At 37.8% G+C, this 24429-nt stretch overlaps 1 protein-coding gene across 8 annotated transcripts in view; it reads left to right on the top strand.

The window, feature by feature from the left end:
* Positions 1-24429, top strand: part of MYRIP (myosin VIIA and Rab interacting protein) — a 208528-nt gene that overhangs the window by 20167 nt on the left and 163932 nt on the right. For 4 of the 8 annotated variants that reach the window (XM_069007502.1, XM_069007505.1, XM_069007504.1 and 1 more), the window contains exons 3-4: positions 15358-15401; positions 15514-15691. The exons of the other annotated variants lie outside the window; for them this stretch is intronic. In XM_069007502.1, coding sequence (XP_068863603.1) covers positions 15358-15401; positions 15514-15691 — 222 coding nt within the window. The remainder of the gene's footprint in view (positions 1-15357; positions 15402-15513; positions 15692-24429) is intronic. 8 annotated transcript variants of the gene reach the window in all.

Raw genomic sequence — 24429 nt, forward strand, 5'->3', positions numbered from 1 at the left:
TCCCTTCACTCTGATGAACAGTGTGGGGGAAGCCCATTACTCTGACCTTTTCTTTTTTTTTTTGTTTTTGAGCAGGTAGTCACTGTTCTTCTTCCTGTGCCTGCTCATTAACTCCCCAAGGGATCCAGAGAAGGAGGCTGTGAAATACCACTTCATATCCCTGCTTCTGCCCATGAGGCTTGAAAGGAAGGCCACTCTGCGCTGAGGAGAGTGGCTAGCACATCTTTAGGGGCTGTCCTGACAGACATGTTCTCTCCCTGTGATAAAAGGTCTTAGAGCAGTTTACTCCTCTGAGAAAGTTGCTCTTTGTGATTCCCGTGTTAACACAGCTGCACACTTCTCCAGTGCAAGGTTCTGCTGAGCTGTCAAGAGTTTAGCACTCATATAGCTAAAATTATTTTTGGGTGCAAGGAGTGATTCATCAGAATCCTAGCTGCGTCTAAACACATTATTTTGCCAGTGCTTTGACTTGTAAAACAAGATTAAAACATATGTAGGGATAGGGCACTACAGCTGTTTCCTGGAAGTAAGGGTTTATTAACAAGATTAAGAGCAAGACATCTTTTTTTATAGCTTATCACCAATTTTATTACATAAGGTTCCAAGATGCAAACCTGTTTTCTGTCTCACACAGACTGTCAGGATTAAGAGTTGTCAATAACTGCATGTGTGTACTAGATGACTTACACTGTTACTGTGTAGCCCTCTCTCAACAGCTGTGTTTAATATTTTAACATATATCCCTTAGCGGTGTTTTAGGTCAGGATAAGTTGCTTATCAAAAAATGGCTACTTGGATGAATTCTGCATGAAAGTCAGATAGCTGGTGGTTGTTTTTGCTGCAGTCAGTAAGGAGGCACTTTAAAGTGCATTTAGAAACTGTTACTTGCTTCTAATTTCAGGAAATATTGATCTAAGTGTGCTGCTTGCTATGGAATAATGCTGTGTTTGGGGTCAGACCAGGAAAGAGGTGTCTCAGCAATGATGCAAGGTCTTACCTCATGTGCAGTGCAGCAACATTTTGAGTCCTTTCTGTGGTTTGCCCAAAACTCCCTGCTCTGACACCACAGGGTCCTGGTGCAGAGATGGTGAGTGTGTAGGTTCTGCTGACTCTGACATTGATCCCTGCCTCACCGGTAAGTGGAGAAAGTGATTGCGGCTGACAGGACAGTAGGATCTAGTTCATGCTTTACAAGACAGAAATCAGGGCGCTGGAAAGAATCTGGCTTTTGAAGCAAAGAACTTTCATCTGGTTTAAGTTAGAGATTTGGGCCCAATTTTTATTCTGCCTAATGGAGGAAAAAATGCTGGGGTACTTCCAAAGAGCAACTTAAGCTTAGTTGCCTCTCAAACAAGTTCTGCACATCTTGCTAGTGCGTGCCTGTGACTATCATGGGAACCCACTATGACTGTTCTTGCCATCTGAATGGCATGAAGATGCTGTAGGAGAAGCACAGATGGAACTTCTCAACAAGTTCTGCCTGCCAAGTATTTGAATATAGGCAATTCCAGATGTGAGTTTTGGCTTTTTCAAGATGTATTTACGAATGCAGTTACAACTGAGAGGAAATGCTGGTAAACCAAGCATCATCTCTCATGTTTCTTCATGCTTATGAAAAGGTGCAAAAGAAAAAGCCTGATTTTACGGGATATTAGAGAAACTTGTTGAGAAAGAAATGTCTCCAGCTCACATTTCTAATATTGGACAGGCCACGGGAGATGTAGCTGAAGTGCATCCCACATTCAGTGTGCCAAGCTTGCATGAACTCTGGGTAAGTCTTTAAAGGAAGCAGCCTGATGTTGTGGAGATGTTATAAAACTTATTGCAGGCTTTTTTTGTGTAATTTGGTCTTCATTGTGGGTTATGACTAATCAAATTATTGGCTACAATTTAGCTAAAAGGAATGAGTGTTCCTAGCAATAATGAATAGCTATAACGTAAAATCAATATTTAATCTCCGATGTCTCGTGTATGAAGAGTCTGAGCTGTTAAATGTGACTTGTAGCAGTAATCTTCTCTCACCTAACTGGCCCTGCAGTGTGGGAAAGAGACGTTCTCTTGCATATGAACTCCTGTCTTTATAGTTTAGTCTACCTAAGTGTTGGATTCTCTGTTTGCTGTTATTATAGCAGTGCAATTGGTACTTTCAAGTTATGGCAGAACATATAAATAAACATGAGAAGAATGGCTGCATAATGTCTTTTATTCAGGATTTATTCTTTGTATTAGAGTTTGGAGAACAGGGATACTGTGAGTGCATTTCCATATAATGTTCACTAACTTGTAAGTAGTGACAAGTGTTACAGTTTTGGAAGAAGTGTTGTATTTAAAATGTGGGTTGATTTTTGGTTTGGAGTTTTTTTATGACAGAAGGGAATGGTTTTGCTGTAAGTTACTATAGCAACATGCCATAGGCCTGTCCTTGTCTGCACCAATCTGGATGGATCTGCCTGAAGCTGCAGGGCTTCCTATCTTCACTATACTCAGCTTTGGTTCTCAAGAAAATAAGAAATACTGCTCATCATTATGAAGTTAGCTCATTATCAATCTGAGCTATGACTTTTCATTTAGATCTAAAATTTGGCTTGTAATCCTTTTTTTCAGAAACATGCATTGCAGAAGTGCAAAAGTACACCTTTAAGAAAAACTAATGGCTGTGAAAGGAAAAGACTTCTGCTTTTACCTACAAAGTAGTAATTATTCTTAAGAAGTATTGTAATATTTCAGAGATAGGACATTTAAGGAAATTAGTATTGACTTGAAGTTGGATTTGTTGATGTTTTTATTTCAAGTATTGTTGGTGAATCAAGGGATAGTCTTTGCTTTGCTTATGTCAAGCATTTCCATGCTCTGTGTTCTCCATAGACAATGAAATTTATCTGGTCATTTTTTGTGGCCAGTTTCTGTGCCCCCATCTGGGAGTAAAACCAAGAACAGCTGTTAAGAAACAGCACAGGAAGGTGACAGAGTGAAAATTGGCTGCTGTGAAGTTGAGTTGCCCTTGCAACTGAGCAGCTGACTATGGAGCTGTATCCTACTGTCCATGCTTTTGATTATAAAAAGGTGCATTTTGAATACTTCCTAATACTTCCTTTCTAAAGCATATGAAGAACCGAAAGCATCTTGGAGTCTGCATGACACATAAATGTTCTGTGTGTGGAAGGAGCACTTTGGGGAGGTAAGGCTGCTGTATTAGAGCAACTTGAGTGTTTTGTTCACTATGCCAAAGCTTAGGGAGTATGTCACGAGATCTGCCTCAGCCTATTGAATCAGCAGAGGTGAATGTTAATAAATGGCTTTGGTGGGTTTGTATTCACCTAACACCTCATCCTTCAGGTTCTCTAGTACTCTTGTCTTGTGCAGCTTCCTACTTACAGATGTGTCAGAGGAATAAGCTACTAGATGGGATATGGTTCTTAGAAATCTGTCCTGAGTCCAGGAACCTGTGTCTTGAGAGGTTCATGGAAAGACAGCTGCTTTATAAATTACTTGTGCCAGGTTCTTCACTATTATACCTCATTTCAAAATGAGTTGTTGCAAAACAAGTTGTAGCTTAAGGGGAGGTCAATTTTTAGTGTTTATGAGTATTTATACTTTATAAGTACTTATACTTACGTGATTATGGCAAGTTCCAAGGACTACCAGTCAACTCCTGTGAGGAATGGAGCTGACTGATTTGAGGTGTGTGTTAGAGATTGCTGATCTCTGTTTCAAAAATGCCAAAATTTTCAGCATGAAGTTTTCTAAATGAAATTGGTGAACATTTTCAGCTAAGGGAAAGAGGGATATGCATGTGTGGGAGAACACCTCAGATGTCAAAACACTTTGTCAACACTTCCAAAGTGTAGCTTCAGAAATATCTTTGGAGGTACTTTTTAACTGTAACACATTCTGCCACTTGTTGGTTCATATTTGAAATAAAATGGATTTGCTTTTGTTACTTCTGTGAAAATAATAAAAAGAAGAGTAGTAGTAGTAGAAAGTAATATGTCAAGTTTTGCATTTATAATATTTAGATATACAAAAATAGTCTGCTGTATCTCAGCTGAGGGTATTATGCAAGTTAATATACCACAAAGTTTTGCTGCAATGGGTGTTGCCTAACCCTTGCCTAACCCTATGATAAATGCAAGATAATTATAATTTACCCTTGAGGGGTACAGTAAGGAGCTTCATGTTTGCCTAAGGGGGAAGGAGCTAACATATGGGCAGTTACTGCAGTCATACTTTTTGCTGTAATTTAACTTGGGGTAAATTGTTAATCTACTGTTGTCTTTATTTACAGTTGGTATGTATTTGGCTCTGTGCCTGAGGCGAGAGCAAGTCTTTGAACTGCACACTAGAGTTGGTTTTGATAGGAATGAATTATAACTGCGCAATATATTTGCTTATGCCTCTTTTCCTTTATTGCTGTAATAATTTGATTCTCCTTCTAGTTATGACTTAAAGTTCTCCTGAAAGCAATTGAATTCAAATATACTTTTTTAAGCTGTTTCCTCTATGGTACTTACTTTACCCATTCTGCTATCCTAACTTAATAAAGGAAAATAATAAAATGTCTTTATAAAGCTGGTTTACAACAGAATTAGTATCTTAGAGCATCATAGTAAGTCTTCATTAATGCAGTTCTTCAGTGCATTAGGAAGATGCAAACCTAATGCTAGTTTATGGCAAATTATGTGTGGTTCTTGGTACTGTTTGGATACAATTTGGCTAGTAAATATTGGAAGATATAGACTGCAAATGATGTGGTGTTTCTGCAGCACTTTCAGCTTGAAAGGATAGTCTAAATTTATCTTGGTTTTGTGAAGCACATTGGAAATGGAATGAAGCACAGAAGTCAGTGTTTGCATCTCAATCAAAAGAAGCGTAAATCAGGAAGCAATTAAAAGAAATGCCTGATGGAGGTGGCAGGGATTTAATAATTTTTTTTTTTTTCTGCTGTACAGAAACACTTTGATTGAGATTTAACAAAAGAATCTCTAATGTCTCTCTGGGCTACTGTGTGGCATTTGTCAGCGAGGGTGGTTGATTATGTGCTGGTGGCATCTCTCTCCCTTATCCCCCTTCAGTTTTCATCAGTGCATGATGGACTTGAAGGTTTTTCTCAGAGCGTAGCACTAGGAGAGAGGGGACCATTGTATTGTGATAGAAGATCTGTCATTAAAGGGAGGTAGCTCATTAGTGTTGCCACTGTGGTCCTATGCTTTAGGGTTCTTGAACCTGAAGGAGGTGATGAGTTATTTGCTTCTGTTTTGATTTTGTGGGTTTTTTTTCTCCTTTACTTTCCCATTTAAGAAAATAAAAATAAACTCACGTTCTTCTAGTAGGAATGTACGATGAATTTTAAAGGCTTTTTTGTAGCTGCATGTAGGCTGCCAGTTATCCTGGAGATAATCCTGTGGTAATTCTTCCATTACTATGGTCACACAAAAGAGTGAACCTGTCTTTTCAATTGATGTTCCTTCAGCTGATAGCAAGATGTCACCTGTGACTCTGTCTTTTGAAAACTTGAATTTATTGGATTGTGGACTAATATGAAGATAATCACACACTTGTATGGCAGGTATGGAATAGCTCTTGTTAGATAGGGGAATGTAATCTAAATAATGTCACTAATAAAGAAATCTGCTCCATGCCATAAAATACCATTTGAAGTTTCTATATGCTTCATAAATATTGCCTGTTGTTTTTTCATGGTTATATTATTACAAGTAGCCGAATTCAGTGCATAAAAGTGGCATGTGAATTTGTGTTTCATGTATAGCTAATTGATTATCTAGATTTTAAAAAAAGTAATTTTATAGTAAATTAATTAAAATTACTGTGAATTTGCATTTTTTTTTATTTTCATATTTTACGCACCTTGGTTCTTGGGAACAATTCTTCAGTGCTAACATGAAACCTAGTTATCTAGTCTGAGCTGTGAACTGACAAATTTGTTCTATGGTAAGTGGTCAATGTGTAAAACTGAGTTTCTTTTAGTTCAAAAAGGAGCTCTTAAACAGTTTATATATCAGTCCAGACTTGTGAATTTTCTGCGTCTCAGCAGGCAAAGTATACAGTAGCCTGAGCATTGTTTTCCCTCTGCCACCTGGACTTCTATTATTTTCCTCATAAGTTTTAATGTTCTATTATTATTATTATACAATACTAATAATATTTAATATCTACTAGTTTTCTACTAGTACAGTATATAATAGAATACTAATCAGTACAACCATGCTAGCAAAGTGTGCTTTCAGATTGCTAGAGCAGGTGATAAATTAGAGGAAGACAGCCTCTGAAATAAGAGCTTTATAACAAGTCAAACATGTATCTTCATGTTTGCCATTAACCCAGGCTAGACTTGAAGTTTTCCAAAGATGCAAACTTGAGATTTGAAAACTAGCTTAGAACTTGGAAAGTAGCCCAGTTTCAGAAAGGCTGGACACTGAGATTGAATTAACATTCATGTGTTTGGAGTATTGTTAAGCACAGATTCTTTTGGATGACACTTCTGTCAGCAAGCTGTAAACGAGGATTTTCCTGGCTTAGATTACGTCAGCTTTCTCTAAGTACCTGCTTGAAGGTGTTTTTAGTGTTTTATAGTGAGTCTGAGGAGGAATAGCCTTTAAATTCTTTACATTTGCCAAATTTTAGTTTAGTTCCAGGCTGGTATTTTTATCCTTTTGTAATCTGAATGAAAATGAGGACAGAACACAAGTATTAGTAACACAAGAGGGAATAATCTTCCTTTCTAATCAAACAAAATATTATTCTAGGCCTTAGTAGCGTCTATGATCGCCAAAAGTGTTCTTGTGGCTGACAGTTCTCTCAAACTTCATTTGTCTTTAATCAGTCTAGGAAGCAGTTCCAGGCACTCTGATGCAAATCATTTCTGCCCTTGGGTAATGTAAAAAGATGCAGCATTCTATTAATCAACTTAGGACTCAGTTTCATAGAAGGAAGGACAGCAACTCCACCATCATAGAAATTTACTTTGTGGACTTTTTGGGAGTACTGTGCTTTGACCTACATTTCTCTGGCTAAGCTGATAGCATTGGCACTTTTTATGATAATATACACTGTTTTTCAAAATTCCCCTCGGTCTCATGTTTACAATAGCTGAGTTAAATAAGGTAGGTTTCAGATGCATATCAGTAATGACTCCTGCTAGGAATGGCAAGTAGGACTGCTGAGATTCAGCAGTTAAGTGGTCTTGTAGACTATTGAACAGGAAATTCCTGACAACAGCACTCTACATTAAAATGCTCTTTTAAGCAAACAGGCCATACAACATCTACTTTGAATGAATTAGAGCAGAGGATAATGTTGCAAGAGGAGAATGTGATGTCATCACTTTGAGCAGAAATTATGATCTTAAATGTATATATTATCTTGGTATGGCAAGCATTGCTGCTTTAGCATCAATTATTGACATTAGCATTAATTACAATTAATGTGATGGGCAAATCAGCAGTACATAATTGTAGTGTATATGAACAGGTAGGAATTTTTAAAACTGTTCTGATGCTTTTTTCATTCAGTGGAAAATCCTCTAATACTGATGTTTTTTGCAGAATAATAATTTCAGAAACTTGCAGAGCATTTCAGTCATGTATTCAATGTCTCTGCATTTAACTTGCAGCATTTAACATGGTGGCATTTTCCTTTGATTAGTTTGCTTCAGCATTTTAGACTTTGTAATGGTGATTTGAGTTATCCAAGACAAGGGAGATTAGGAAAGAGATGAAGAAGGAATATCATGGAAGTCACTGTTATCTGGTGAAATCTGATGTTCTCTTTATCTTCTTATGTTCTCTTGATTTTGCTGCCTCTATTGTGGTTTATGAGTTTAGCTCAGTTGGCTTGGCATGGATAAAACTCCTCTTCAGTACTATGGATTTTTTCACTCAAACAAATACTTTAGTTTTAGATAACAGCAATTAGCATGGAGGATGTAAAGTCAAGATTTAGCCTTTTTCTTTCTGAATAATAAAAACCAAATGGTGAGGCACTACAACTCCAAGATACATATATATTTAAGTCTTTGCATTTTGTAGCTGCCTAATGTAGCAAAACTTGAGACCAAAACAACTTACTGTAGAGATGCTTATGGATATTGGGTTTCATGAAGCAGACAGAAATTGGGTGACAGAAATTACAAACACTGTATCTTTTTATATGCTGCACATCTTGCAAAAACAAACATTTTCCATGGCTGTCTGTGATGAGAAAAAGTCATGATGTGTGTTGGTGCTGATTAGATCTACGTATTGATACATATGGTACATGTTATATGGGTCTTCTCTCTTTTTAACTCTTGTTTCCAAGTATTCTGCTGCTTTGCAAAGCTTTAAATTGGGCCTTGTGCTCATTTTCCTACATGGCTTGTGAGCTACTATTTACTACCTCATGTTGATCACACATGATGTGCTTCCTAGAAAAACATTTAGGTTTGCTTTAATGGATAAGCAAATGTTGAGAAGATTGCACATATTGTGCACATACAGTTTCAGAGTTTGAGAAAGTAAATCCATTTCTATGGCCATAATAAACCACACTGTGGTATTTGTTGCAGAACCTTTGAGTTATATAATTGCTCTCTCTGTCATCAATGTCAGAAAAGGCAATGAAAATACTGTATTTAAACCAAGCTCATGCATAGTCCTGATGATGGGTTGTTTAAAAGTGTATGTTGTTTCCTGGAAGGAATCATTTGACGGGGTGTCCACTTTCCCTCCACATAGTGTGAAATCTGGTGAAATTACCCAGGAAACTGACTGGAAGGGGAGCCTCACACAGAAGGAAGTTGTGCAATGAGCAGCTGCCATTAAAAGCAAAAAGGCCCAGTGTTTCCTGTGTACCAGAGCCAGAGGCCATTGGCATTGCAGTGATCCAGGCTGTTGGTTTAAGGCAGTGAGTGGGTAGGAACTTTCTTCTGGCACTAGGATTTTGTCATGCTATCCTTAGTATCCTGCTTCTTCCTTGGCTCATGAAGCATGTGGTAGGGGAAAGAAATTGCACTCATCTGACTGAAGTGAGTGTCTGTGTGTGTGTACAGAGGATTTGGGATGTGATCTGGAAGCTCTTCTGTGTGATGCCAGAATGGACTCACAAATCTGTCCTACCTTGGGGAAGAGAGGAAGGCTTCACAGTTTGGCTGACTGCGATTTAGCAAGGTACAGCAAGGTGTGATGGTGATGACTTAATGAAACCCTTTAATGTACAGCTGGTACAAAAAACTTGAATGTAAAAATTCTTATTTGAAGTTCCATATTCACTGTTTCTTGGTATTTTTTGATCAAATGCATTCAATATCCCCTTGATACTAACTGCAAACTTGACCGCTGCTGCAAAAGTTGAGCTGAGTTCTTTCAATTCGATTCATTGCTGTCCTTTAAAATCCCTGAAGCACTGGTGAGATGGAAGTATTGCTTGTGCAGCCTTTTCATCACCAGTAGGGTTGCATGACTGTGAGAAATTAGATTTTTTTTTTGTAAAATACTGCACAAGAAGTAATAAAGCCATCTGTGTTTTCAATTTAGCAATGTTATGTCTTCAGGGCTTCTGAGGAATAAGAAGTTATATACTGATTTTCATCAAACAAGTATGAATACTCACTGGGAGAGAGTCTGTAGCTTAAAAATTCGGAGAGTTGTATTTCAACTCAAGTTAATATTTCTGGAACCATCATCTCACAAATCCACCCCTGCGATAGTAAGAGTTCAAGAGTTAAAATTTTAGACGTATTGAGCCGTTTAAGACTTGTTATTTACAGTTGTTCTAATGTTTTTAGTTTCCATGGGTTAGATACAAATCAAGTACCATTTCTGTGTCTATCACATAAAAGGCTTTAGCTTTCATTACAGACCTAAATCTTCAATAGTTAGTGAACTGGGATTGTGTCTTTCATCCATCCATTTCCAATTGTCACTTCAGTGTTAATTATGAAGAACTAAATTGTCACGTGAAAGGCAGTTTTAGTTGATTGAAAACACCCATATTGTGGACAATATTCATATTTACCCTACTTCAGCTGGTTTCCACTAGCATTGGCAGATAATCTGTCATTAAGTTTTGTACCTAGAAGTGAATTTGTTATTAAAATGGTTAACAGTGAAGTAGGCTTTTAAGGTCTTTGTCTGCTAATATTTGTCTTATGCAAGAAACAAACAAAAAAGACAAAATCCATATGACATATGATTGTACTAGAAATACTTTGATTTTTTTTTTTTTTTTTTTAATTTCTGGACTCATCACAAGGATTTTGTATGTGAATATGTAAAATTTAACTTCTTTTTTCTGAACACTGAATTACACTATTGATTGCTATTATACTATTTATTTCTATTACTTCCAGTCCATACTGAAATATTTGTCTATACATCGTGCAGTAAATTGCTGTAGAGAAAGTTGAAAGTAGCGACTTACAGTTGAAAGTCTCAGAATTTATATCTTGTGGCAATTTCTTATTTGTTCATATAATAAATAAATTTCTATTATTTGATTAAATTTTGGCTATAAAAATTAATTTTCCTATACTTAAAATTGTGAAAGATGTTAATCTTACTGTTAGTTGGAGGTGGAGTTAGTGCAACTTTTTCCCCTTTTCTTCCTAATTTCATTGACCAAAGGAGAATATGCTCATCCTTCCTTTTTCTCCTCCCTGTTTCCAGATGCATTCTCTGTTTCATGCTTTGGGCAAATGCAGAGTTTGTACCTCCAGTCTACTGTACCTTTTTGCTAATGAATTTGATTACAGATTTGTTTGTTATTTAGTTACTGAACACAGCAGTGCAGTGTAGGCATTGTATTGATATCGGGCACTGAGGCAGTTTTTCAGCATTCTGTGTGGCTGTTGTTGCTGTTAGATGTATCTGTAGGGGTAGTTACCTTTCTAGGGGATAATACTGTAAAAACTTTATTGCCCATCTGAAGAGAATTTTAGATGGCTGAAGTCTATATCCTCACCAGCAAATGACTGTTGGAAGAAGTTTATCTACTTATATAAGAGAAATGGTTCCAAACTCAGTAGATGGTAGCTAAAACACCCTCACTGCTTTGAAACGGGACAGGCATTCACTTAAATATTCTTGAAGCCTTGCCATGGGCCAGTTTTCCATCTTGACAGAAAGAGAAGAGGGACTAATCTTCTGAGTCAAGACACTCTAACGGGGACAAATCAAAGCTCTGTTCACTCACTTGCATTTCTCTGTACTTCTTTTCAGCTGGTCTGGTATGGTTTCATTAACTCTGAAATGAAGAGAGTGGAAGATCGTAGACAATTTAGGTCAATGCTTCCCAATAACGAAGAGATGGGAGAGCCTGCTTGTCTCTTACCTGTCCCTTCTTACTGGTAGGAGGTTGAGAACACTTGTAGAAGAGGGACCTTTCTTGAATTGACTGCCATATTCTCTGCCCTCCTTCGAAAGCTTTTCCTTTTCCCTACAGATCAATGCATCCCCCTACATCCCCTTCGTGTCATTGCATTGAATGGTCTCAGGGCTGAAAGGAGCATATTCCCTGATAAGTCCCTGCAGGGCTTATTAGCTCCCAGGCAGTATGAACAAGACGAAATTGTTCCTGGAGTCAAACAGATTTGTTGTGTGTCTTACTGTGTCCAGCATAGATGGAATCCTAGAAAAAAAACCCGTGCAAAGTGTGTACATGGAAGAGCCTTGCAACAGAGAATCGACTGCTTTTGTGTAAATGGTGTTTCATTGTAACTGTGTGTAAGGGAGAAGATAAATCACCTCAGTATTGTCAACCCAGATATTAAAAATACAACTCATCCTCCAGTAAATAGTTTCTTAAAAACCTCTGGGTTAAAAAAGGCAGAGTTATTAATTTTCCTTTTTATGTCCAAAGGATAGCATTTCCTACTCTGTGTAGAAAAACAAAACCTAAAACACTTTCTGTTCCTAGGCAAATAGAACTTTGCTTTTTAGGAGTTTTGCTGTCATCTTTCAGAAACACTCGGGGAAAGTAAAAAAAAATACAGTGTCGGTTTCTCATTTGTATGAGCCTCATCTTGTTCAACAAGAACTTGAAATGTGTTGCAGTGTTAAATAATCTATTCCTGACCTAAGAAAAGCAAACTTGTCTCTTCTGAATGTAAACATTAAAACATGGCTATGTTTTTAAAAATGTCTCTTACTGTAAGCAGTATATGTGGATTTATATTGCTTGCTTTTATATAATTAGCTTGATGACAGCTATAAGTTGCTCATTCAGTTGGAAGAGCAGACCTTTACAGTGTATCAGAAAAGTCTTTCAGTTTGGTGAACTCACCAGAACTGAAGTTGTGCAGTGATAATTGGTTCCAATATATTTAGCTGCCAAGTGTGTTAGAGTGGCCTTTTTTTGAAATGTGAGTCACGCATCCCTGGCAGAGATAAATGCAGGATCTTTGAGGGTTATTTAAGTTCTATAAAATCCCCTGTAATCAATTTGATAGTATTTGAGGGACCACAGATGACAGAGGCATGGGTCAGATGGAGTTCAGAAAGGTTTCTTTATTTTGGGGAAATAAGCTTAATCTGAGTTGAGTGTGCTCTTTGTTTTTTCCTCATCCCCTGCAACTGATTTTTAAACCACACTTCTGATAGAGCATTTCATAGTAAAGGTATTCTGGGAGAGTTTTGTAGTTAGTGGAATAAAGTATTTCACAGGACAAATGCAACCTTCACACTTCTGGCATGTTAGTGCAATCGCTCTTATCTCCATGAAACGTTTCTGATTGCTGTTGCAGTAGCACTGCTTTGACCTCATCTCTCTCTGCTGATCTCACTGCAAAGTTCTTCTATAAAAATGTTGCATTCACACTGTATGTCTAATTCTTATCTGTTTCTGATTAATCTGTGTGTACTGCCAGCCTCTTTCCCTTGCAGGCTTGCACCTTTTCTTTCCTGAGCATTTGGGCATGGGTCAAGAAACAGAAGAGGGTTGAACCTGTCCCAGGAGTGAGGAGTACTTATCTCACTGTAGCTGAAGGGAAGCTCTAGTACAGTGTAAATAGTGTAGCATTTCATCTGAAATTAACTCTGCTATTAGCTGCTATGTTTATTACACAAATTCAGAATTGGTCTCAACTTTGCTCTGCCTCAGGGGAATGTGGGACAAAGGAACTCATTTGCTTTTGTGGTCCTGCTCTGAAACTGGCAGCCCTGTGTCATTCTGAACTGTGCTGCTTCTCAGAGGTCTCCAGTCTGGCTACTGACCCTTCATACAGGAATTTGAAACCGGACAGGATTGATGTAGGTAGAGGAGAAGCTGGTAGCCCGTTTAAGCACCCTGGGAAATAAACCTGATCCTCATCTAGTAGACTTATAAGCTTAGCTGAGCACATACTCGACCCGAGGAAACCAGCAGTGTTCTGTGGGTACAAAGGCTGTAGCTGGGTAGAGACCCTAGCAAGGGATTAGCTGGGTTCAATGATGTGGGCTCCAGCCTCAGCCATCCTGAGGGTGTGTTGGGGTTTTCTTTGTCTTCTTGAATTTGAGTTAGGACTTTGGCCTTTCTTGAAATAAACTTGTGTATCTGATTTAACAAGGTTTTGTTCTTGCTCTTTGTAGTATTAACAAAAACCAAAGGTTTAATCTTGAAGACACAAGCTCTATGGAACCATGCACCCATGGAGATTTGTCAGCTTTAATCCTCTGTGACCTTCTCAGTAGACCATAAGAGGACTATTGTTGCTGTTTTGGCTTGTACTCTTTACGTGTTGTAGCAATGGGTCCAGTGATTTAAACTTGAGTTTTTTTCCTTTGTTTATTAAGGAATTCTGTCAATTAGCTATCAACTCGGTTTTTATTTTAATGAAGTAATATATAAATAAGTATTTTCTGTTTGCCTCACTACCCCCCAAATTGAGGATATTCAGTTAATAAAGAAATGTTGGAACAGGGGATACTGGCAGAAAGAGAGAGTTTGTCAAGCTAGAACAGTTTCTTTGAGGGAATGGGAAATGGAGGACAAATAATTTTGCCTGTGTCAGGCTACAGTAGAGGAAGCAAAACAAGTCAGATTAGAGTGGCACGCAGATTTATCCTTGTGTATGAACTTTGACACATTAATCAGTGCTAACAGCTGGAAGAGTTGGGACAAAAAAGTTTGGGTAATAATCATATAAAGGCGTGAAGGTTTTTTGTGGGGTTTTGATGGAGAGTGGGGAAGTTGTAAGACCAGCTTTGACCTGAATATCATTTTATGATGTCTTTTTTGCTAAACTTTAGTTTCATTCTAGTTTGCTATCGTGAGGACTTCTTACTCATTTCATTCAAGAATTTGTGTATTTAATACTCCCTTTTTCACTTTTAACCTTTCCTTCATCCACATACTGTCTTGTTTTCTAACTGTCAGAAAAGCTAAAAGATGCCAGTCTTAGAATCATGTCCTTCACACTGTTACAAATAAGTCTAAAATTCTAAGAGGCTATAGCTTTTGGGGAACATTTTGTGCGTAGATATTTCTGATGTGAGTGAGACTTTTATCAGACTTTTCACAGGTGGAGTTGGTCATTGCATTGAACCTGTCCTTTGTTATCTATTAATTGTGAGGTTAATTTCAAAAATTAAGTGGTATGTGCCTGTAAAGAAAATATATTCAAGCTTCATGTTATTTGTGCTTCTGTTTAAGATGTTGTTATTATGTTTTTTCATCGTGTTACTAAGAATTTAGGTTAGTTGCTGGCACATACTGACAGGTTCATTCCCAACTGGTTTTCAGCATTGTTTGCTCCAAAGTATTGATAAAATATTAACATTTTCAGAGGTGCCTTACCTTCTATGCTTGACAACCTCCACCCTCAGCTAATAGCATTGAAGTGCAGTGTTCTCTGGGCCGGACATGTCGTGCTTAACTGATACCTGTGAACCTCAAGCATCCAGATCCTGCTTTCAGAAAAGATGTATTCCAAGTGACAGGTTGTCTATAAGTATATATGTTGTTCATTTAAAGTCTGCTTGGGACAGTTTCTCTGCAAAGCCGCTGACCTTGGCATGAATACAGCTATAAAACATAATTTTAGAATACAGTGTTGGAATAGCAGCTGTTGTTGAAAAATAGATGGAGGACTTGAGGTTTTGATTTTCTTCACAGTCTTCCACTAAATTTCAAACCTTTAATTTTTAATGTTTGCGAAACACTTTAAAGTGTGGCAAAAAATGTCAAAATAATTTGTTATCTTTCTAGTAAGCTGAAGAGTGTGCTAGTGTAATTCACAGTGGGCACAGTTGCAGCAGTTGATTTAACTTTCTACATATCCAGTAGAACTATTACCGGACCCTTTTTTTAAATTTCAGCTTCATTACATGAAGGCCACAGGAATAATGACTGTTTTTTGTCTGTGTTTCTTCAACAATTTGTTGTCAGCTTGTGGAGCCCCTTACGAAGATGCAACAGCAGCCCAATTCGTGGTATGTTCCCAGTGCAGCTGCTTTGGGTGAAGCTGCCATCCACCTCTGCACTGAGTGGTCTTTATTTCCTATTGTTTGTCTCAAATTACAGCATCTCTTGTGGTGGTGGTAGGAATTGTCCCAGGTGAAGGTCATTTGAGTACAGCATCCTGCAGAATCCCTCTTCCCTTGTGTGCTGGACTAACTGGGGCAATAATGGCTGCACTACTCCCAGCACATGAAGAGTGCCTTTGGCAGCAGAAGCACACCTTGGTGGCTGGTGCTCCTTCTCAGCAAGGGTGGCTGAAGAAGTAGGTTATCTTTTTTTGACCTTTTTTAATACATGGCACTTAATGGCTATCTTTATGACTGAAAGTATCAGGAAGCAGATCAGTTGAGTAGAAATGTGTGGGTTTTTTTCCCTCGTAGAGGTAATTTTGTAGTGAGCAGCTGTTCTTTGGTCTGTTTGAAGCTGATGTGTATTATTCATAAAGTCTAGATTTGTTTTAATAAAGATAATTCTCTTCAGATAACATAGGAAAAAATATTCGGTTTTATTTGGTTCCGGATCTTTGTGAACCTGGGGCACTGGTCATGAACAATAGCTCTGATATTGTAGGTTTTTTATTTGTGTTAAATTAAATGGTCTGGATTTTTTTTTTAATTTTATGTTTTTAACTAGACCCCTTCCATAATTAAAAATGTCATTTGTCCTTCCTCCTTCTGTATGTTGGAGGACATCCAGAAAGTTAAATGCAGGCAGCATGAAGTAGCTAGAGAGCTTGAGAGGGCCAAGTTTCTTTTTCAGCTTCTTTTGGGACACATTTAGTTCAGGCTCAGACTACCTTTTCAAACTAATGAGTGTTGGGAACACTTCTCTTGTAAGCAAAGCTGATATATTGGTGATTGTGTGTGTGTGTATATATATATATATGTGTTTGTATATATATATGTGTGTGTGTGTGTATATATATATGTGTTTGTATATATATATGTGTGTGTGTGTGTGTGTATATATATATGTGTTTGTATATATATATGTGTGTGTGTGTGTATATATATATGTGTGTTTGTATATATATGTGTGTGTGTGTGTATATATATGTGTGTGTGTGTATATATATATATATATATATGTATAGCTCTGCTCTACTATAGAGTTTTATCAGCCTACCGATACCGGTGGCTTCTGACTACAGCATGTGAAATAAGGGTAGCTTCATACTGAAAGTACAAAGACTCTTATTAAAAAGTCAAAAATACCCTGAAGGTCATCAAGACTCTGTATTGGTGGGAGATTTCAGGAGTATCTTGAAGCTCTAACCTGAAATAGTGTGATTAAAAACTGACTCCTGATGTATGATTAGTTTGTGACACATTCTGTGTGAATCCATGTACTTCCTGACACTTGTTTAACTGTGCAAGCGTGACATCCTGTGGTGCTACTTTTTTCAGTAGAGTTCTCATTTGTTTTTAATTGGGAGTAAAAATAAATTTCATTGTCTGGGAGAATTTTCTCATCATTGTTTTTTCCATGCATTAGGCTCAGTAAATGAAGCCAGGGGTGCTTTCTAGTCCTGTCTCATTAAGAGGCTGTTTCAGAGAAGTATGAAGTGTCCCCAGCTCTGATTCTCTCACTGAGAGCTGAAAGCACACAGTCCCTGCACAGCAGGTGAGGAGTATGACCCCACCTCAGTGAGAGGGTGGATCCTGTAATGTTATCTTGTTCAGGAAGGGTGCAAAATTGAAAGAGTTGCATCTAGTTTGTGGTTTCAGAAATATTTTGGGATTTTTTTTCCCCAAAATCTTGGGCATTATAATCAGAGGGCACTTGTAGAATAGTGTATCCTCTACTTAGTGTTGGATAATAGAGCTGATGAGTTTGAGCCTAAGCAAGATGTTTTGGGTAGTCAAACCAAATTAATGATTCATTTCATGTGAGGCCTAGAACTGCTGTGGGGCTGTTCCAAAAGTTTTGATTGAATGCCTTGGGGCATCAGGGAACATGTTTTCATATATTTGCTTCCAGATTTTTATTCCATCAGTGGTTAATAATTGATGACTTTAAATTTGCAATGGGGAAAATCCAGTGGTATTTAAACTGGCGTACTGTAGATGGATAGTTCCGTTCAGATGCACTTTAACATGAAAATTGATGGATTAGAGTTACTGTATTAGGTGATGCATTAGAGTACTGTATGAAAGCTTTGTCTTTGTACTGTGCTTGTCCAGCTCAGGGTCTCATTTTGGAAGCAATGTGGTCTTTGCCTGGCCTTTAATCTTCGATGGATCTTTCTTCTTGTCCTCTATTTCTGCCATGGGTAGCATTATTCCTGTGAGAATTTCATACTTGATTGATATTGCCTTATTAATTAACCTTGCCAGAGGCTTATTCAACACTGTGATTTATATTTAATATCAAAGCATAGTAAGAAAGTAGAAATTTTTTGCCTTATTACTTCTAAAAGTAATTGTCAAACATAATTTCATCCATTTTAATTAAAGTATTGATCCAATAATAATACTTACTCAGAATTTTGCCTATCTATGCATATTGTGCCATCTTCTAAAGAGTGCTTCATTGATGAGAACTACAGCTCAGCATTTAATAAGATTGCTGAGGTTTGAACAGCATATGAAATTTAGAGTGCAGTTTATTCTGAAAATGGTAAATTGCGATGCTGCTTACTTTCTTTGATGTTCACAAAATCATAGCATTGCTGGAAGGGACCTCTGGAGGTCATCTTGTCCAACACCCCTGCTGAAGCAGGACCACCTAGAGCCAGTTTCCCAGGGCCATGTTAAGGTGTCATTTAAATTTCTTCAAGAAAAACTCTGCAACTTCCCTGGACAACCTGTGCCAGTGCTCTCTTTATCGTGGAGGTGACTGCTGTTTCCTGATGTTCAGGGGTAACTTCCTGTGTTTCAGTTTGTACCCATCACCTTTGATCTTGTCCCTGGGAACCACTGAAAAAAGCCTGGCTCTGTCTTTTGTGTGCCCTCCTTTCAAGTATTTTTGAAGAACCAATGAGATGCCCCACTGAGCTTTCTCTTCTCCAGGCTGAACAGTCCCAGCTCTCCTCATAGGAGAGGTGCCATAGCCCCCAAACAGTCGTAGTGGGCCTGTGCTGTACTCCTCAGTATGTCCATCTCTCACTTGTACTGGAAGCCCGGAACTGTCGGTTTCTTACGGGTATCGTGAACGCCCCGTTTGTTTCAAAGTTTGATGTCGACATTTTTTAAATGGTCATCAATGTGATTAACCTATAGCAAGGACTCAGTCTCCTGTAGGACTTTTTTTTTTTTCCATCAAGAGAGGGGAATGAGCCAGTCCCATTAGGTGTCAGAGGGAGGTCTCATATTTTGCATCTCTGTAAAGCCAGTCCCACTGACAAGATGCAGCTCTTGTGTGGGTCTGCAGGCTGACTGACTTTTCAGGAGCCATGGTATTGGGAGGTGGTCCTTGAGGAATGATGCTACTTAGTAAGTTATGACACTGTACAAAAATGGCTGAGGAAGAAGGAGAGCTACCAGACCTCAATTTGCCCCTTTTTCGTTTTACTGAAGACTTAATTTCACAGAAAAATGTATTGTAAAGACAAAAGTCAGTCCATTTCATGAAGTGCCTCAAGTTGCAAACTTGCTAACAGCTTTGAGAAGACAAGACAGAGTAAAACTCCGATCAACCTAAGCTACATGGTGCTTCTAAACTAGAACCTTCCTGTCTGCACAGTTGCTTGAGACTAAATCTGTTGTAGAGAGCTGTGAAAGTACTTTTGATCCAGGGGAGTGCTTGTTGCTTTTGAGTTGGGTTTCTAAGGATAGGTGTAGAAGAGGTCTTGGATGGGTTCAGTTTGCTCTGATATGGTAAATACCATTGCATGAGGATTAAGTCAAGGTGTAACTTGTAGGCACAGCACAGCCTCCTGTGAACTGTTTGCAGAAGTAGGACTCAGTAAGTTTGGCTTTCTGAGCTGCTCTGAGCATTTCAGTAGTGATACGTCCTTATTACCCTCTATTTGTGTTTTGTTCTCTACTTTTAAAAAAATTTTAGTTAAAAGGGATCAATAATAAAAAGATTGCCATAAAAGATTCCTGCTACTGCATTCTGGGAAGCGTATGAAAAGATACGCTCATGTCCTTTTCATAAAAACAGGATCAGTGGTTCTTATAAATCTGTCTGCTCCTGCTCACTTCCAGTGTGACATCCTAATCCTCTGCATATGACAGACAATCCTTTTCACAGCAAGCAATTGTGAAAAATATTTACGATTCAGAACATTAATGCAAGTTGGGTTTAGGCCTAATTAATTGTTATTAATGAATATATTTTTCATTACAGGGAACAGAATTTTAAAAGATGTTGTGAAGGTACCTTAGGTATATGTTACTTTAACGTTGGCAAGTCAGTTTGTACTGGCTTTTTTTCATTTATTGAACCCCAGCTTTTTAGCTCAAGCAGCTTTCTTCAGCTGCATATAATCAATATTCTCAAAGTATAAATGGTCAATTACGTGAGGTTGACTTGCAACAAGTCATCCTGGAATACAAATTCATAGTGCCTGAAAGACCTACTGCAAAAGCATTTATTTCTTACTGGAAGAAGATGAAAACACGTTTCTCAAGATTGGATTGGGTTGAATTGTTCCTGGTTGGTTTGGTTATTTCTTGCTAACCAGCTGTGTTTCTGTATCACAGTTACTAGTTATTTGAATCTCTGTGATTTATCTTTTCTTGGCAGAAAAGAACTTATGTTTAAAGCCATTCCCCCTTTGTCCTGTCACTCCATGCCTGTATAAAAAGTCCCTCTCTTGTGGCCCCTTCAGGTACTGGAAAATGCTCTAAGGTTTCCCTGGAGCCTTCTCTCATCCAGGCTGAACAGCCCCAACTCTCTCAGCCTGTCTTTGTAGCAGAGTTGCTCCATCCCTCTGATCATCTTTATGGCTCTTCTCTGGACTCTCTCCAACAGGTCTCTGTCCTTCCTGTGCTGGGATCCCAGAGCTGGATGCAGCACTGCAAGTGGGGTCTCACTAGAGCAGAGCAGAGGGACAGAATCCCTTCCCTTGCCCTGCTGGCCACGCTGCTTTGGATGCAGCCCAGGACACATTTGGCTTTCTGGCCTGCAAGTTCATGCTGCCAGCTCATGTCCAGCCTCTCATCCATCAGCACCCCCAAGTCCTTCTCAGCGGGGATGCTCTCAATTCATGCTTTGCCCAGCCTATATTTATGCTTGGGATTGTCCCGACTGCATGCAGGATCTTGCACTTGACCTTAAAGAAGCTTATTCTATTATTTAGAGGGGATGACTTAGCAAGCTTAACTATAGAGGTGCACAACACAAAATTCTTTAGGGGGAAAAAAAAGAAAAGATGAAAGGCTTGAAATTTCCAGTAATCTTTATTAATTAAGGATAGAAATGCTTTGCATTGCGAAGTCAAGATAATGTGTAATCCTGGAGCTGTTGTGTTATAAGCACACAATAATGTTTAACTTGCATTTGTGGTAAGACTAAGCAAGTTTTCTCTTCATAGTTATGTCACTAGTTAAACAGTGTCCCTGAGTTTTTAAAGCTTGTTAATTTTTTGGACTAGATGTTACATGTCTTTTGCCTGAGACTGAGGAACAATGGCTGTGAATATAGAAGCCTTTTTTTCTTTGCAGAGCAATTTTAGCAGAGGAGGTTAGTGGCACTGCTGTACCCTTGTTTTACTTGCTGTACCCTTGTTTTAATCTAGTGTTTCTAGTTACAAATAGGATTTTAATTTAAAAAAAGAAATAAAAGGAACAGCTAAAAGGGAAGGTGCTTGGAGTCAGGATGAATAATGGTGAAAGTTAGAGCCTCAAGTAAATGTGTCCCAATTAAGGGTAAAGTCTAAAAAGAAAAACAAAAGCCTCAGAAAGCTGAATGGAAGATCTGTTGAAAATAAAAATGCTTCCTTCAATCAGTGAAAGCAATATCCACTGAAGAAAATGGAAAATATGTAAACTCTGACATTTTAAAGACAAAATAACAAAAAAAAAAGACCTAAATTTGTAAGTGCATAACAACTATTAATACATAATAAGCAAGAAACAAGTTTGCCAGGGAGCCAGCAAATCTAATAATTAAAATGAAAAGGAAACAAAATAGATGGATAATGTGACTGCAGCACAGTTAGTTTAAGTATTTTTTCATTGGAGTTCATGTGTGAAAAACTCAAGAGTGTTTGCCGCATTTAAATATTAGGCGTTTGCAATATGTTGACACTTTTTCATTATGGAGAAAGATTCTTGTGATTCAAAAGCAACTATGAAAACTTCCAGGGGACTTTGTGGTTTCAGTATTTAAATGCAGGTGGAATTAAACTTTGCTAAGTACCAAGCACTGTACGTGGTGAAGAAGAAAAAAAACCTTAAAAACCTTAACCTTTAAATTAATAAATCAGCTGTTACCATTAAAGAAGGACTTACGTCTTAGGAATTGGTTCAGTACTCAGTGGCACTGGACTGTCTAGAAGGAATCTAATAGGATATTTGCAATAGACTAGTAAAGGAATAGAGAACAAATCAGAAAACTTGGCTAGTTCAAATGCATGAATCACTAACACATCCACTTTTCAATATTATGCGCTTCCCTAATGTTATAGTTATCTTTAAAATATGACAGCAGTAGTAAATGAATAGCAAAGGTTGTCATACTTGATCAAAGGTATGGAATATTTTCTGTCTGAGGACTAAAACTTCTCAGAAAAAAACCCAGCTGTATGGGGATAGATCAAATAGGTTTTCAAAATCCTGTGTGTAGTAAAGAGTGTGACTATAGACTTTGTTTTCATCATTTTGCATTGGTGGTGTAAATTATAGTACATGGTTGAATAGGGAGGAAACGGGTTATTTAAAAAGAGCAAATGAATGAACAAGCTGATGACTCTCTTCCTTCAAAGACCTTAACCTGTTCGTAGTGGTAGTGCGGCCAAGATTGTCTACAGAAAATAAAAAAGTATAAGATTTGTAGGAAGAGGTTATATCCTTTATTACAGCAAAAGTCACAGTCATTAAAATCAGAGTAGTCTGAAAAAAGCCCTGTGTGTCCAAAATGCATGTCTTCCTTCTTCACCTCCCCTGCTGCATTAGCTTTTCAAATAACCAAGTTGTGGAAGTTACCATGGATTAAATAAACATGCAAGTTATGTTTAAACTGCATAGTTTAACCAAAGGAAAAGCATTTCTTTAGAATGCAGATTTTCTTGCATCTGTACTGGGTTCTTCTAATGACTCCATGTCTCTCCATGATAGTGTCAGCATTACAGATTGATGTGTTTGTGTCAAAGGCCCAATTATTTCACTTATTTTTAATCTTTCTGGCAGCTGTTGTGCCAGTAATTCATTTTACTGTAATCTTATTTTTAGGCTATACCTTTTAAGTTTGACAAAGATTTAAACTGATTATCCTCATTTCCAAATACGTGGCCTAGATATTGATAATGTCTACATGTTCTTAATATGCCCAGTTTTGAAAAGCTGTATGACTTTGTACAGCATGTACAAATTATTGTATGATCAAATTATTTGATCCATATTTATGGCTAGCTGTAGTCTGGCAAAAACTCATGTCTTTTGCATTGTTTGCCTCTTTTTCTTGAGGAAAACTAGTCTATTCTGAAAGAGTCTAGTTGGCATGCCTGTTAGATGGAGTCCCTTTAGAAAGGGAATTAAAGGAGACCTACTAGTAAGCAGGGATGTGTATGAATCATCTACTCTTTATACCAGATATGAAAATATTACTGTGTCAAATGGCAGAAGGATCTGTACACTCTTTACTATATGTGAACATCTCACAGTTAATCCTTTTTGTCTTGTCCCGAAGACTGAACTGATTTTTATTTTCATTCTATAATTCCCAAAACCTTCAATATATGGCCTCTAATCTTTCAGATTTCAAGGTCTGGAAATGATAGCATTCTCCACTGATAAATCTTTAAAAAATATAAATATAGCAGTGGTATTTTAAGAAAAATTAAAGTAGTCTTGTGTAACTAATCAGTGACTTGAACAGATAGCCCTCTGGCTTGTCAAATTATTTTCATTAAACATGAGTACTGTTAAAAAAAGATTGCAAATTTATTTTATTTTTCCTTCTGAAAGTTAAAAACTGACATATTTGTTTCCTAAGGGAAAAAATGGGCCATTTCAGTACTCTTGTCCATCCAGATGTAAAGGCAAACAGTACATCTTGCTCATCCTAGTGTTTTGGTGGCCTGTCAGATTTCAGTTTGCTTAATTATTTTCTACTTTTTCTGCTTATATACATATGTTCGTTCTTGTTGTTTCTGCTATTTTGTTGGTCTTTTAGACTCTTAATATTTTGGTTCCTTGCCCCCCTTAATGTTTTCAGCTTTTTGACCTGTAATTATATGTTGTTTTCCTGGTTTTGAATTGTACTGTTCTGCTTTACAAGAACAGCTTCTGGCTTCTGAAATGTCACGCTTAAGCCTTTCCTTCCTCCAATTGTTGCTTACCTCACTGAGAAATAAAGAAAATCTCAACTAGGAAATTGCTTGACCCTTTCACTCACTTGCAAATCATCATATTTGTCAGGTTGGAAAACTGTACAGCATTAATTTTTAATTCACAAAATACTTATAAAGTAATATGGAGTTGACAATAGTATTGTTCTGTTTGGAGAAATAGATAGAACATTAAATCAAAGAAGCAAATGTTTAATTTGAGAGAAGAAATTTAAGGATTTAACTCATTCTCTCCTTGCCCCTTGATCCTCTCTCAAGTGAGGCTCACCGTTTTAGTGTGACTTTATTTCTTGTACCATTGACTTTATTCTGGTCTGCTCACACCCTGAATACTGAATGAACTGTGCCTTGGAATGGGGGCTGCTTTAGTGGCAGGTGTTGCTGCAGATAGTGATGGGCATCTTGTTCTTCAGGAGGGTGACTCAGGAGGATATAACAAGTCATGTGTGCTGCTTCAGGAGGGCTGAAAAGCAAGGACTGGAACAGGGGGTGTTGAAGCAATGTTTTGGTACACAGCTGCCATATTGAGAGCAACTGGTTAG

The sequence above is a fragment of the Aphelocoma coerulescens genome, chromosome 2, assembly GCF_041296385.1.
Source record: "Aphelocoma coerulescens isolate FSJ_1873_10779 chromosome 2, UR_Acoe_1.0, whole genome shotgun sequence".
NCBI lineage: Eukaryota > Metazoa > Chordata > Aves > Passeriformes > Corvidae > Aphelocoma > Aphelocoma coerulescens.